Genomic DNA, 13,759 nt, shown 5'->3' on the forward strand with positions numbered 1-13,759 from the left:
TTCCTAACAGATCAAGGCGTCATCAGTGCACTCGTATTTAGCGTCGTCATTATCGGGATACTCCGAGTAGCTTTTGGGCAAACTCGACCTATATGAGTGGTGCGCTATACAAACGGTGACCGTCTATGCAGCATTATTTATTTGCAATTTTCATCACTAGGAATAACACGTAGCATATCCCAGGTTAATATAAGGCATATACGGCAGATGATATTTAAACAACTGGCAAAGCACATGAATATAACAGCTAAAGCACACATCGTTCCCTACCGGAATTTCACCTCCTTGGCCCATCGTCGACAGCCACTGGAAAGCGCAAAAGCACTCCCGCGTCGTTAAGAGCGTGCTGACCACGTTGCGAAAGTTCAGCGTGCTACTACACCACGGCTCCTACGTGATGTGCGTATACAGGCAGCTCGCGGAAAGCTCTTCGTACCGCGTTCGACTTCAGAGGCCCCCCGAGCGATGGACGAGCCGTCGGGACAAACAAGAGCTAGCGGGCGCGCACAGCTCCGCACGGCTTCGAGTCCAAGAGCGGAGTCGGTCGGCGCTTAATAAAGGCAGGCCTTGAATGCGGTCGAGCGAAGGCCGCGACAGCCATATCGCGCACCGGGCCTTTTGGACTCGCTTGCGACCTCTAAAACGCTTTCGGCAATTTCAGGCGGTCGCCCCTGCTCGTTGCAGTGCGCGCCTTGCGTGCGCACATATTTTACGCCGGCGCGTATTCTGTTCCACTTTCATTTTTTTCTTTCTTTCTTTTCTTTTGTATCCTGTTCTGCTTACTCTGGTCCGAACCACTTGAAAGAGTTCAACTGCAGAGTCGGCAAAGCCGCTCAGTAAAAAATCTATCACTTTGTTAAATTTGCTGCAAACCCTACGAAGCGGTTCCAGGCTGCGATCATAAGCGCACGGTGCCAAGGGCGAGGAAAGTCACCGAGTCATTTGAAGAAGCCATTCATTCATGGGCTTTTGTTGTCGCTTTGTGTATATATATATATATATATATATATATATATATATATATATATATTATAATTATTATTATTATTAAGCGACAACACAAGCCCATGAATGAATGGCTTCTCCAAACGACTAGGTATATGTGTGTACATATACATATATCAACACATGTTTAACACATGTTTATGTAACACTGCTAATCAAACTGTGGTGACGTGACATGTAACTCATATTGTGTGATCGCCCGCTTGGTATGACCAATATCTCAGTGTGAAATGCAGAGACTGCAGGAGAAAGACACACCGACCCAAGATGTCGCCCCTTCCTGCAGTCTTAATATATTTTTGCGCTTCTGTCCTCTACACCGTGTACACTCTTACGAACTCTGCGAACTAACCATTCGGTCATAACCAATTTGCTACTTTTTTGTTTCTTTTTCACCGCTGCGCCTTCTCTCGCCTTGCTTCTAATGGAGAAATTCTGAATGAGCCAGCTCAGTCACACAAATGGCCGTGCCAGCTGCCGTCTCATATATACTTGGCCGCATTGGGAAGGTTATCTGTGCGTGCGTGCGTGCGATCGCGATTAAGTACTCGAAACTGGGGTTGCGTGTCTGTCCATTCTGTTCCGCTGATGACGACCATTGTCTCTATCAGGTCGTCGTCTTAACCTTAGCTTCGGCTTCGCCACAGGGCGAAGAAGAAAGAAAACTGCCATTCGCAACCGCCATCCTTGTGACTTGAACTCGTGTCGTTGCAGCAATGTGCATTTGGGAGCGGATGCCGTAGCAGTACGGCTATCGCACAACAACAGCGCTTCGCAATTAAAAAAGAAAGAGCAAGGTGCTTATTTCTACGCAGACTCGGAGCGTTGGCGCGTGCGCCTGCATTTCACAGGCCAGAACAAACACCACTGCAGCGGACGAGAATTACATTGTGTGCGCCGCATCAAAATTATCCTTGACATGATGGCGATGTGCTAGCGTGGCTATTCTTTCTCGTCATGCTCGTGAAAACTGCGTCGGTGGCACTAATGTGGCGTACGCGGCAAAGATGGCGCTGAGCCTTAAATATGGCACATAAACACAATGGAACCCGCTCGAAAAAAATAAAAAGGACATTGCTGAAAAAAGCACGTCGAAAGCATCGATGTTGCCAGCGTCAACAGCGACGTCGCAACGACAACGGCATGTAGCAGCTTTCGTTGGCCCTTTCGCCCGCTCTCGTGGTCCGCGGTGGGCGGTCGGTCTTTCACCGCCGTTACAAAGGCGCCGATGCGCAGCGCGCGTGCGCTAACGCGACCGAGTTTCAAGGCGAGCTCGTCGCCGAACTCCGACTATTATGTACTGCTGCGGGCGAGAGCTTTGGGGCGCCTTGGGGTTTGCACGCTTCGGCGCAGCGCTCGGTATGGAATGCTCTCACCTTCTCCCTTTCCCCCTATGGCGGCTGTGGGAGATGTGGACGGCAGTTGGCTTCCACGACGGTGCTCGTGCCGCTGGAGACCGCGCATATTTAACGAATCCGCTTATATATCTATAGCTACCTATACTACCGCTACAGGTATGCTGGTTAACGATTCCTCTCTACGGAATCACGCAGTGGAACAACAAACACTGCCTAAATATCCACGCTGCAACAAACATACGCCTTCAAGCGCATCACTCATTTAATAAGCGAACAGCTTTCTAGAAGCGTTCGGCTATCCGCTTGCACTGCTAACCGTAATCGATTGTTTCCTCACCTTATTTTCTGTTGTCCCCCCCCCCCTTTCTTTTTCTTCATTGTAGCTCATACAATCCACAGCCACCAGGTACCCAATACATGCGCACTGCAACTACAGAGGAAAAATATCTTCAAATCTCTTTCGTTCAAATATCGCAGGGGACATTGCTTCATTTCAGTCGTGAGATCAGTTGTAAAATTAAAAATGGCAAGTAAGTTCTACGTTAGCGCGAAAGGTGGAGAAATTTTCACGAGAGGGAAAAATTTGCATTCATCTTTAGTGCAGCACGAAGCTGCAACGCAAACCTACACGCGTTTCCCAGAAACCCGTGTGGGTTTCATGGGTAGCTTCGTCTTATTGTAAGGTGGATGCATATTGTTTTCCTTTTAGTATTAGAAGGCATATTGGCTTCCGAGTTGCCTATAATCCCGACCCGGGACCTTCAAAACGACCCATCGAGCCTAAAACAAGAAGCATTTAACGTAGCAAGTGCATCACTATACCGACTAATCGGACATTGATTTTCACAAGCACTGAATTTCAGAAACGGTGTAAGGAAACTTTATATTTCAAGAGCACTTCAAGTGCCGTGCTGCCGACACGTCGGGAAGGTATGTGCTTGTAGGTTGTCCTGCTGAATGATCGAAACAAAAAAAACATGAATGTTTTATGCGACTTCATCGAACTAATTACTATGCAAACTAACCCACCTTGATTACGCAGAAAAGAAACGAAATAAACACCGATGCACCAAGATTTCTAAATCAAATATTTCCAAGCTATAAGTTCGATTATCGCGAAAAAATATATAACCCTTTAGCCAAATATCAACGAACATAACGTGTATACGGTTTTACGTTAGAACCTAATAAAAATAAATTTAGTGTACTTAGACAAGGAGTGTTAGAGCGCTCAAGTCTATGCATGTATTTCGGATTCCTCAACCATGTATTATGCTATACCAGAAGGAAAGGAAGTTGCGTACGTCACAAAGAAGCTGAAGTCATCGATTATTTATCTAAGCAATACTCTACTTTCTGTAATAACACATAATTTATAATTATTAGATAAATTTTATTCAGAATATAGTTTTGCTAATTTTTACTTTAAAGTATTACATTTTTTTTTTTATCGCACCCGCTGCCTCCAAACAATCACAGCGGGATGGTTGGTCGTTTCCGTGGTGGGTGAGCGCATTTGGTTGAGGAACAAGCAAACAAAAAGGAAGATAGCCGTCTTCGCAGGGGAAGAATAAAATATGTTAAACTGTATGGTTCAACGGCCTGAAACTGGGGGCACAGCCGCTTATGAGTGACCCCACAAGCGGACAACTCGGGGATTAATTTTGACCACCTAGAGTTCTTTAACGTGCTCACGAAGCGCGGTGCACAAGCGTTCCGACCACATCTGAACACGGCCGCAGCGGCTGGGAGTCGAACCCACGACCTCGTGCTCAGCGGTAGAATGTCATCTATCCCCTAAGACGCCGCAGCGGGTCTCTGTGGCATAATGCTGCTGTCGCTGCAAATAAGTTCAGAGCCGTTTCAACAGCAAAAAATAGCAAGTCAAGGAAAAGCACTGCGAAAAGCATTGAGGGAGCCGCGGGTTCTGTTGAAATCCAAGTTGACAGCTGCGATGCAGTTTATTTCAGTTGTACAGCCAGCGCGGTAAGGCATGACTATGGCAATTTTTCGAGCTTTTATTTCTTGTTCTACGCAGCGCACGAAGTAAAATCTTTCTCATCAAAATTTTGTGCTACGTATATATTTCCTCGAATTAGCAGCGCATATCTGTTTGTTCCCCCGTTGGCACTTGTGGCGTAACGTTGTTCGTTGTGTACGTTGTTCGGTTACATATAATCCCATTCATGGAGGGTACGTACAGTAGAATCATTACTTCTAGGCCCCAAATATGGAATTCTATTACTTTTCTTTTTCTGCTAGAGACTGGGCCAAAGCCGCATTCATATGGTCGACATGCCTGGCTGTGCGTTGGTCGACTGCATGGCTGTGTTATGGTATAATAGTCGCCCAAGAAAAACTAGGAACCCCGGTCTCGACATTCTGGAGCTTCCGTTTCCATATGCGTATCTACTCTGCTTCGTTGACTGCGGATAGAGAAAGTCCGCGTGGCCGCGGTCACACAGATGTTGCTCCTACAGCACATAACACTAATACGACGACAGTTCCCTGGTAGACCGTAGACAGATCCCGTTTTCTTTACAACAATGTTTCTCGCTCACTGTGAACAAAGGACTCGTGCATGGTTATACGATGCGCCATGATCCCATCAATGTTTGGCCAGCCGCCGGATTTGTAGTGACGCGCTTGCATCCATCTTTGCATCTTACAATCAAACCTGAGCTGAAAGTGAACACATGTGTTCCGACCGAAAGAAACAAATTGTCGTCGGCCGAATGAAGCGCCTTAGCCGCACGCGCCACGCCTGCGTCCCGTAGCGGGGAATCCGAAGGACCGAGTCTGAAAGCAACGTTTCCGGACAAGCTAATCCAGGCAGTGCTCGCGAGATTGCTCGTCTCCCGACTCAAGCCGCGGCCGTGAACGCAGCGTGTAACCTTCCTTCCTTCCGCGACGCTTGGCCGGCTCTCCGCGGATCAGCGACGCGCGGGCTTCACCGGCGAGGCATTTCGCTCCGTCCCCTATCCTTCCTTGCCAAGCGGCAAGAATCGAGGGAGCGCCGAGCCGGCGCCCAAAATAAAACGGTCTCTCCTCAGGCAGCGGCCGTGCACAGATGCAGGTGACACTGAATTTATTTCCGGTGGGAAAACACACCGCAGACCTCAGGGACGCGGGGAGCGCGTGTGCGAGTGTGACTTCGCGCGGCGGCGTGAGTTGACGCGAAGTGGTGAGATCACTTGCGTAACCACCCCCGCTTACACGACGCGTCCAGAGGAGGCGGAATCTCTAGCGAGGAAGGAGGAGGAGAAGGAAATGGCGAGGACAGCGGCATCTGTATAAGCAAGCGCTCGTGACTTACGCGTTTCGTCTCTCTGTGGATGCAGTTTTAATTTCCATTTCGAGATCCGTGAAGCTGCGTCGTCGTGCATGCACGCACACCCACACTACGTGCCTCGTGCGCCAAGGCCCAAGCATGTGGAAAGAACAAATACTGTTTGTCTGTTTTATATATATAATGTCATCAATTGCCAGCACTCAAGATGTTGGAGGCAGGGTATATCGTCCTTCGGATTTATTCGGCGTCAAGTATGGCCGTAAATTCTTTGAAGACTCATCATGATGGTGTGTGGATTCTTATGGCGCAAGAGTCAGGTATGGAGGAAGAGCTTCAGTCATTCGAAGACTATGTTGTACTATCCAAAGTAGCGATATGCCTAAGGACAACAGGCTTCAAAGATACGGCAACGAGTTCCAACCTGCAGTACGTGTGATGCGACGCATGGACATTTTAGAAATATCTGCATAGGATAACCATGCTTACGTACGTCACCAAGCCGACAAATTATGTATTTAAGTTTGCTGACGCTTAGATTGTTGATAATAGTTTGGTGTTTGTTCTTCTCTTTCAGATATTTCTACCGCAACATTATGATTGCTACAGAACACATTGCACAAGAAAGGATTATGCTTCAGTGAAATTATCAGGTTGTTTCTTTTTCTTTCTTTTCTTTCTTTTTGTGTCACAACTATTCATTAGGTTAACCTACCCTCATACCAAGCAGACTCTAATAAGGTCTGTAGAAGGAGAGGGGCCAAATTTCACTCTCGACTTAATCGCACAGCTTGTAAGCTGTTTATTATTTTGATATGCTTTCTCATCTTTCTTTAAGCCTTAAAGCAGGCTATATTAGTACGATCGAAATCCTTCGAATCTGAGGCAGCTGGAGGCACAGTCCATTCAACGACTCTTCCTTCGTGAAGCAAGAAAGCGACGAGGCCACTTTCCCGGCGATAGAATGAGGTCTAAACAGATACCCTTCCTTCTAGCTTTTACAAACTCACACCGTTTTACGTTTAGGTGCGATAGTTATTTCGACCGATAAAGCAAAAGCATGATTCGTTATGTTCTTTATGTCCGCTGTTGTGATCTTATTGTTTCGTTCTTCACTTACGTCCGAATTTATCTCTCAATATCATATTAATCTGATTTCTAGAAAACACACACAAGCACACACACACATGCAAACACACACGTTTTCATCAATATTAGTTTCTAACAAATTAAAATTAACTAAATTAACGTTACGTACTATGTAATTCACGTAAAATGCGCGCTTACAGCACCATGGGACCTCTCGCACGCAGATCCCTCGATCATGTTCCCATCATTCATTTTATGTAGTTGTTATTCCCAAAACACACTAGTAGATTAAAGCACGTTGACACAGGTCGACTTCTCTGCCTCTCTGATTAGTGAGCTTTCCGCATTTCTAGAATTGTTTTCGATATAACCGAAACTAGGTCACAAAACCTAGATAGCACCTAAGCTTTTAAGCCCATTTTTGTTTTGCACATCTTTCGTTGAGTTCGCTCTGTTCATCACTGACGATAACGTTTCTAGAAGCTGCAGACTAGGTTAGAACTTTTTAGCATTCCGTTTAAGCAATCAGGGTTACCCAGCCCAGAAAGGTGCCAGTGGCAAGGGACGATTATACTGGGCCGCTCACTGCACTATCATGCCATGACATGAACGATGGCAGTCCTACATATCTGCGAGACCTTAAGTACAGCAGTTGCCTGAATTTCACTTTGTTATCAAGTTGCTTCACTTCGCAAGTTCAGTGGTTTTAAGACATCGAAACCCATGGAAGGGGCCATATCCCTACCTACTTGCGGATCAGGGGGGCTAAACAGTTCCCCCTCGTTGAATGCAGTAAGAAGAATCTGCTGGGCTAAATTTAGGCTACACAGAAAATGCATGCAGAGAAGACCTTGGCTGTAGCCTAGAGGATACCATCACAGAGGCAATGCGAGAAGCTTCATGCCTCCTAAAGTTGGCAGCGAGCAGTTCCCAATTCGATGTAGAACTAAGGCTAACTGCACTTCGACGACGTGCTGAAAAGAGGTACAGGCTCAGAAAGGAAGTTTGTGACCTGCGAATGGCACGGAGAACACAGAAGAAAATCCAGTGCCGTTTGGACAAATTGCAAGAACAACGTTGGAAGTCCTTTTGTGAATCACTGGACCCTCGTGGACCCCTTTCATACATCTGGGGTACTGTTCTAGGCCTGCGCTCGTCTCCGCAACAGCGACATCATTTCATGGTCTTAGTCCTATATGCCGGACGCAACTTGAGGTGGCGAATGATTTTTGTGCGTGTATCGCTGGCGTGTGTGTCACCCCCAACGCCGAAGATGTGAGTGTGGTCCCTGTGTGCCGCGTCCAAGAAATGGAAATTCCATTTACTATGGAAGAAGTGGACGCCTCTTTGATTGCTTCTCGACGTTCATATTCCCCAGGGCCCGACGGCATCACCTATGCAGCTCTTGCCCATCTTGGACAAGAGGCCAGGCAGAAGCTGTTCAAATACTACAGCCGCTCATGACATAACCGCATTGTTCCCCAGCAATGGAAGATTAGTAGGCTCGTACCACTACTCAAGCAAGGAAAGCCGCCTTTCGACCTGACGTCATATTGGCCTATTGTCCTGGCAAGCTGCATAGGTAAAGTAATGGAAAATATTATCCTTACACGCCTAGAATGGTATCTTGAACATCACGATGTGTACCCTGACTCCACGACAGGCTTCCGGCGAGGCAGTCATCAATAGAGATTGTTTTGACTTCACAACATTCATGCAATGACAAAAATGCCTCAAACGCATATCAGTGGTGCTCTTTCTTGGTGTGAAATGGCCGTACGATAATGTCACACATGAATCGATCCTCGAGTCATTGGAGGCTGTTGGTATCGATGGCCGACTGTTTCAGTGGATCCGCGACCATTTGACCAGAAGGTCCTTCTTTGTGCAGACCCAAGATGACCCGACAGCCAACTATTATACATACGGTGGCGTCCCACAGGGCGGGGTATTGAGCCCTATTCTCTTTAACCTAACTGTGGTTGGCCTTGCTGAAATATTACCCAAGACGATTCACCTATCAATGCACACTGATGATGTCTGTGTTATGCCAACTGCGGTGACTCGTCTACAAGTGCGCGCAAGAATTCAGGGGGCAGCCACCCTAGCTTGTTTGCGTCTCTGCAAACAAGGCCTGATTGTGTCAATCGAAAAATGCGCGTTAATCGCGCTTACGCGCAAGCCCATGGCACCGTACCCTGTTTCTCACAATGGCCAGGCTGTCACATACCAGAAGTCTCACCGCTTCTTAGGTGTGGTTATTGACAGGTGCCTTTCATGGAGCCCGCACTGCATCGACCTGAAGCGGGGGTTAAGTTCGATTGTACAAAGGTCCTGTGCAGAAAAACCTGGGGCACGTCGGTACAGTCCATGCTGCAGCTGTACAGTGCAGTGTTTCTGGGCTTTTTACGGTGCACCTTGCCAGTTTTGGCAAACACATGTAAAACAAATATTCGTCCTCTCGAAAGCTTACAAGGCCAGGCTCTACAGACTACCTTAAACTACCATGATGCGCCTCGACTCATGCAACAATCATGATTGCTAGAGACTACTTGGTTCCAACATATATAACCATTGACAACCTTCGAACACAGATTCGACATATGTGTCACGTACCCAGCCGCTATATTGATGTTTTGCCAGCGCAAACACCTCAAGGCACATTTTACAAACTTGTGACACATTAAGGCTACGTTCCGTGGAGCTTTACACCAGCAGCAAGACCACTGTTACCCCTGTGGTGCGTACAACAGCCACAAGTACACCTCGCGATTCCAGGAATTACGAAGAAGACTCGTCATTCAACAGTGGTTCTACGTCAGTTCACACTGTCATTACTGAACAAGTCATATGAACAAAAAACGCACATTACGCCGATGGATCTGTCTCATCCACTAGCTCCACAGGCGCTGTTATCATCCCGGCCTTACAAGTCACAATTAAGTTCAAGGTGTCCCATATAACTACCTCTACGGCAACGGAACTTGCTGCACTACGTGCCGCAGTTAATTACATCGCAAAAGGAAAACCTGGAAAGTGGGCCGTTTCTTTTTTTACTGCAAGGCAGCCGTTAAGAATCTGCTATCAGCCTTACGACGCAAGACCCATGAACAACTGGTGTTTGAGACTAGAGAGGTTCTCCATCAAGCCCTCATAAATGGACATGGCATCATCTTCCAATGGCTTCCGAGGTGCTGTGGCGTCGTGGGAAATGACCGTGCCGATGATTCCGCCAGGTCAGCCCATAAAGAAACCCTAACATTTCCTACACCCTTATTAAGGACAGACGCTGCGAAGGGTCTTCGCTTACTTGCTCTAACCAAGACTGAAACTTTGTGGAAAACCCCGATTTTCTACAACTGCCGTCTGCCCCGGCTGGATCCTATATATTGGAGTTCCAGATTCCATCGAACCCGCCATGATGCAACTTTACTGTGCCGCCTCTGGTTAGGAGTGGTTGTTACGAAAGTCTACTCATTCCTTATTGGAATGTCCGACATACCGATCTGTGACTCATGCAACTGTGAAGAGACGATCGAGTGTGTGTTGTGTTTTTGTAATCTCTATACCATCATACGCGACGTTCTTTGCGGAGTGTTAAACCTATTAGACAGCAGACCATCATCAGAGACTAAGATTCTCGGACCACGGCCCTACTCGTCGCAGGCTTGCAAAGCGACGCAAGCACTGCTACGATTCATGAAATCGACTGGCCTCAGTGACCGATTATAGACGCGAAGTGATAGACAACCGCATGTATTCGCACTGATAGTACATTCTTCTCTCCCTCTCCTTTCTTTCTTTTCTTCCCTTAAACCCCTTCCCTCGTGGAGGGTAGCAAACCGAACGTGCGTCTGGTTGACCTCCCTACCTTTCCTTCCTTCTTTTTCTCCTCCTCCGCAGTATCATGCCATGCTGAAACATCCTGGCCTGCACAATTGTAACAGTGCCATAGTCATTTGTGCTCATTTATTATCTTATTGCTCGTGCCTTTGGTTATGGAACACGCGCGCACACAGACGTATCTGAACGTTCTTGCTGCGTGCGTGTGTTATGATAGCGAAGGTGCACAGCAAACACAACGCCGCATCTGATTGCCAGTCCAACATAGCTCACACGCACGGAGAGGGGTATCCAAGCTCTAGATCACTCGGTGAAACTGATCAAAGCCTTAGAATGTTGCTGGGACATTTTGACTCCATGTTCAGTAATCAGCCGGAGGTTAAAAGCATCCGCCGTGCTGGCTTAGCGGCTATGGTGTTGCACTGCTAAGCACGAGGTCGCGGGATCGAACACCGGCCGCGGCCGCCGCATTTCAATGGGGGGGACACGCAATAAACGCCCATGTTCCGACCTTTGGGGGCTCGTTAAAGATCCCCAGGGGGTCCAAATTAAGCTCGAGTACCCCACTATTGCATTTATCATAATCAAATCGTGGTTTTGGCACGTAAAAAGAATTTAGAGTTTAAAAGCGCCACATGTATTCTTGCTTATTCAAGTCATCGCTCCCAAAGCAGCGGCGCTTTGCTTTACTAAACTGTAACAGATTATTTGACAATATATCAACACCTTTGGTGCTCGTAGTTGTAGACAGTTAACGAGGATAAATATATACGCTTTGCTTATGCTTAATTATGCGCTTACAATGACATTTGCTAGTCTTCCATTGCATTTCAGCCACACTTACAGCTTCTTGCTTCCTCTATATTGATTGCATCTGATTTGGTTGTGAAGAAGTAGTTACCGTAAATTGAATTTACGATCTTCTCGCGACTAACCGAATGCGAATGAGCGAGCGAGCATTGTGTTAAAGAGCTGTCTGTCCTAATCCACGGTCGCTACAGGTGCGCCGGAAATCGAAGATCATTTAAGACGGCTTCTAGAAAAAAAGCTTCCCTGTCCCTGCTGAGTGAGAAGCACCCGTGTTCGGAAGAGCGCTTTGAGTAACGCTGTATCTTCTGAAATGCTTGCCAGAGTCTCAAACGAAGTTCCAGATAAATGAGAAATCTGTTGGAGTTCTCACTTTCCCTATTTTTCAGTGAATGTTCACGCTGCAGCCATAGGAGCAAGTCAGAATGCGATGAGCACTGCGATTCATGTGCATCTAGGCATGATAACCAAATTCGACATTCGAGTGAACCTCAAGATTCCACGTGAGTCATCTTTCCTGCCATGCGTAACGGCGTTCGTGTGCAGCCAACCCGTTAGGCAATATTCCACAAACGTGAGAGCGGCGTTTCTGCTGTTGCTTGCTTGATACAGCAAGTAAAACGAAAGTAAATTATAAGGAAGCGCTCCTGTGCGATGCTTGCAGAATCTGCATGTTTGACGGGTGAGAGTGGCTATATGGGAGAGTTGGATATGCATTGCGAAATGGTTTGCGCCAACAGACATGTTTGCGCTGACGGACGATTACGCTATTACGAGTGATTTTCTCGGGCACAATTTTTTAGTGGGGTGAGATCTCTAGCTTTCCACTTTTGTGCGTTCACTGTGTATTTTCCTGTATTCTTGCATTCGTGCGCATGCATGGTCACTACATCTGCACAGGTCTCACAACGATAGGCGTGTAAAGGCACAATATTGGCTCCACTTGTCTACGACACTCCACGACAGGAGAAAAGTTCGCAAGGAACACGGAGTTTTGAGCAAGCGAAGGACTTAGGAAATGTATTTCTGAAGAACAACGCTCAAGAGGTATTATGATCTCCAAGGAAAGGTGTCTGAAGCAGCGAGCACATTTAATTTCTAAGTGTCAGACTAAGACGGGAGGATTCTTTGTTAGCGTTGCAATCGCTCCTCAGATACTCGCAATATGCAAACATTTACTTTGTAGACTAGAATCGTCACCACCTACGCCGTTCATCTCAACTTGTGACATTGATAAAGGTCTCGCAAAACCCTGCTTGTTGTAACGGCAGAGTCAGCATGGGAAATAGGGTAAGAATTATGTTCGATAGACACAATTACAAACATTCCTGTTGTCCCTGGGGCAAGTGTGCTAGTGTGCAAGTTTGCTATACCTTGGAACAGCACAAGAAAGCAGCACGGTGCTACTGCGGCAAAGGCAAGCTGCGCGAAGACGTTCGAAATTAATAGAAAGTCATAAACAGGAACATCGTTTACTTCGGGTCCCACGAGCCTATTTCCGCGTTGACCTTGAGGAGCAAGAGGCTCTAACAGACCCACGTGTAGGTGTCGCGCGCTTTTGCACGCGCGCGCAACTCGAAACTAGGAGGAGAAACAAAACCGCCAAGGTGACGAACCTCTTTAGAAAAGCGCGCCATGGGCAGTGCACGCGCTATTTGTGACGGAAAAAAAACTCACAGGCGAAAGCCGGCAGGACGGTGAGGGCGACGTATATCCACAGCATGTGATGCATCCTGCTGCTGCTGTTGTACGAGACGGGGTCCGGACCTGTTTGGGACACCGACTGGCTCGTCTTGGGGACTCCTTCATTAGTGGCGAGAGGAAGAGCCGCTGCGACGACGATTCAAGTGCGCGCGCCGCTAGCAGCGCCGCCCCACCTCCTCCCCCGCTCGGGGACGGTCCCGCACGTGGCGCCGTGCCAAAAAACGAGACAGACCGCGCGGAGCGCCAACAAGGGCGGGGGCAGCCGGGCCGCTTGCGATGCCCGCTTCCAGTGTGGAAACCGTGGTGTACGCGCGTGCGCCGGTGGCGGTGGGCGCGCTGGGAGGGGGGGGGGGGGGGGGGGGGGGGCTCGGAGAGTTAAAAAGCCGACCCGAGCGGGATCTCTCTGAAAATCAGTTTATCATAACAGTCAATAAATGTGCATCGTCGGATGACAAATTTTCATATGGCGATGCGAAGTATAATAATCAGGAAAGGTGAACGTTCGTGCAAAAGATAAAAGTTGGCACCAGCCTGTATGTGTGAGCTCTTACAGGGGCGCCAGTATCAGTGTAAGCTGCGATAGCTGCTACGACTTCATGATACATCAGAGACAACGGAGTCATTGCAATAACCCCCAGCCCGCGCGACCCACCTCTACGAGTCA

General features: G+C 47.7%; 1 protein-coding gene across 1 annotated transcript in view; it reads right to left on the reverse strand.

Annotated features, from left to right (window-relative positions):
• Positions 1-13,224, reverse strand: part of LOC142571620 (uncharacterized) — an 88,414-nt gene extending 75,190 nt beyond the window's left edge. The window contains exon 1 of the mRNA XM_075680128.1: positions 13,069-13,224. Coding sequence (XP_075536243.1) covers positions 13,069-13,123 — 55 coding nt within the window. The 5' untranslated portion in view covers positions 13,124-13,224. The remainder of the gene's footprint in view (positions 1-13,068) is intronic.
• Between the last annotated feature and the right edge of the window lie 535 nt (positions 13,225-13,759).

Source organism: Dermacentor variabilis, chromosome 2 (genome assembly GCF_050947875.1).
Source record: "Dermacentor variabilis isolate Ectoservices chromosome 2, ASM5094787v1, whole genome shotgun sequence".
NCBI classification, from domain to species: domain Eukaryota; kingdom Metazoa; phylum Arthropoda; class Arachnida; order Ixodida; family Ixodidae; genus Dermacentor; species Dermacentor variabilis.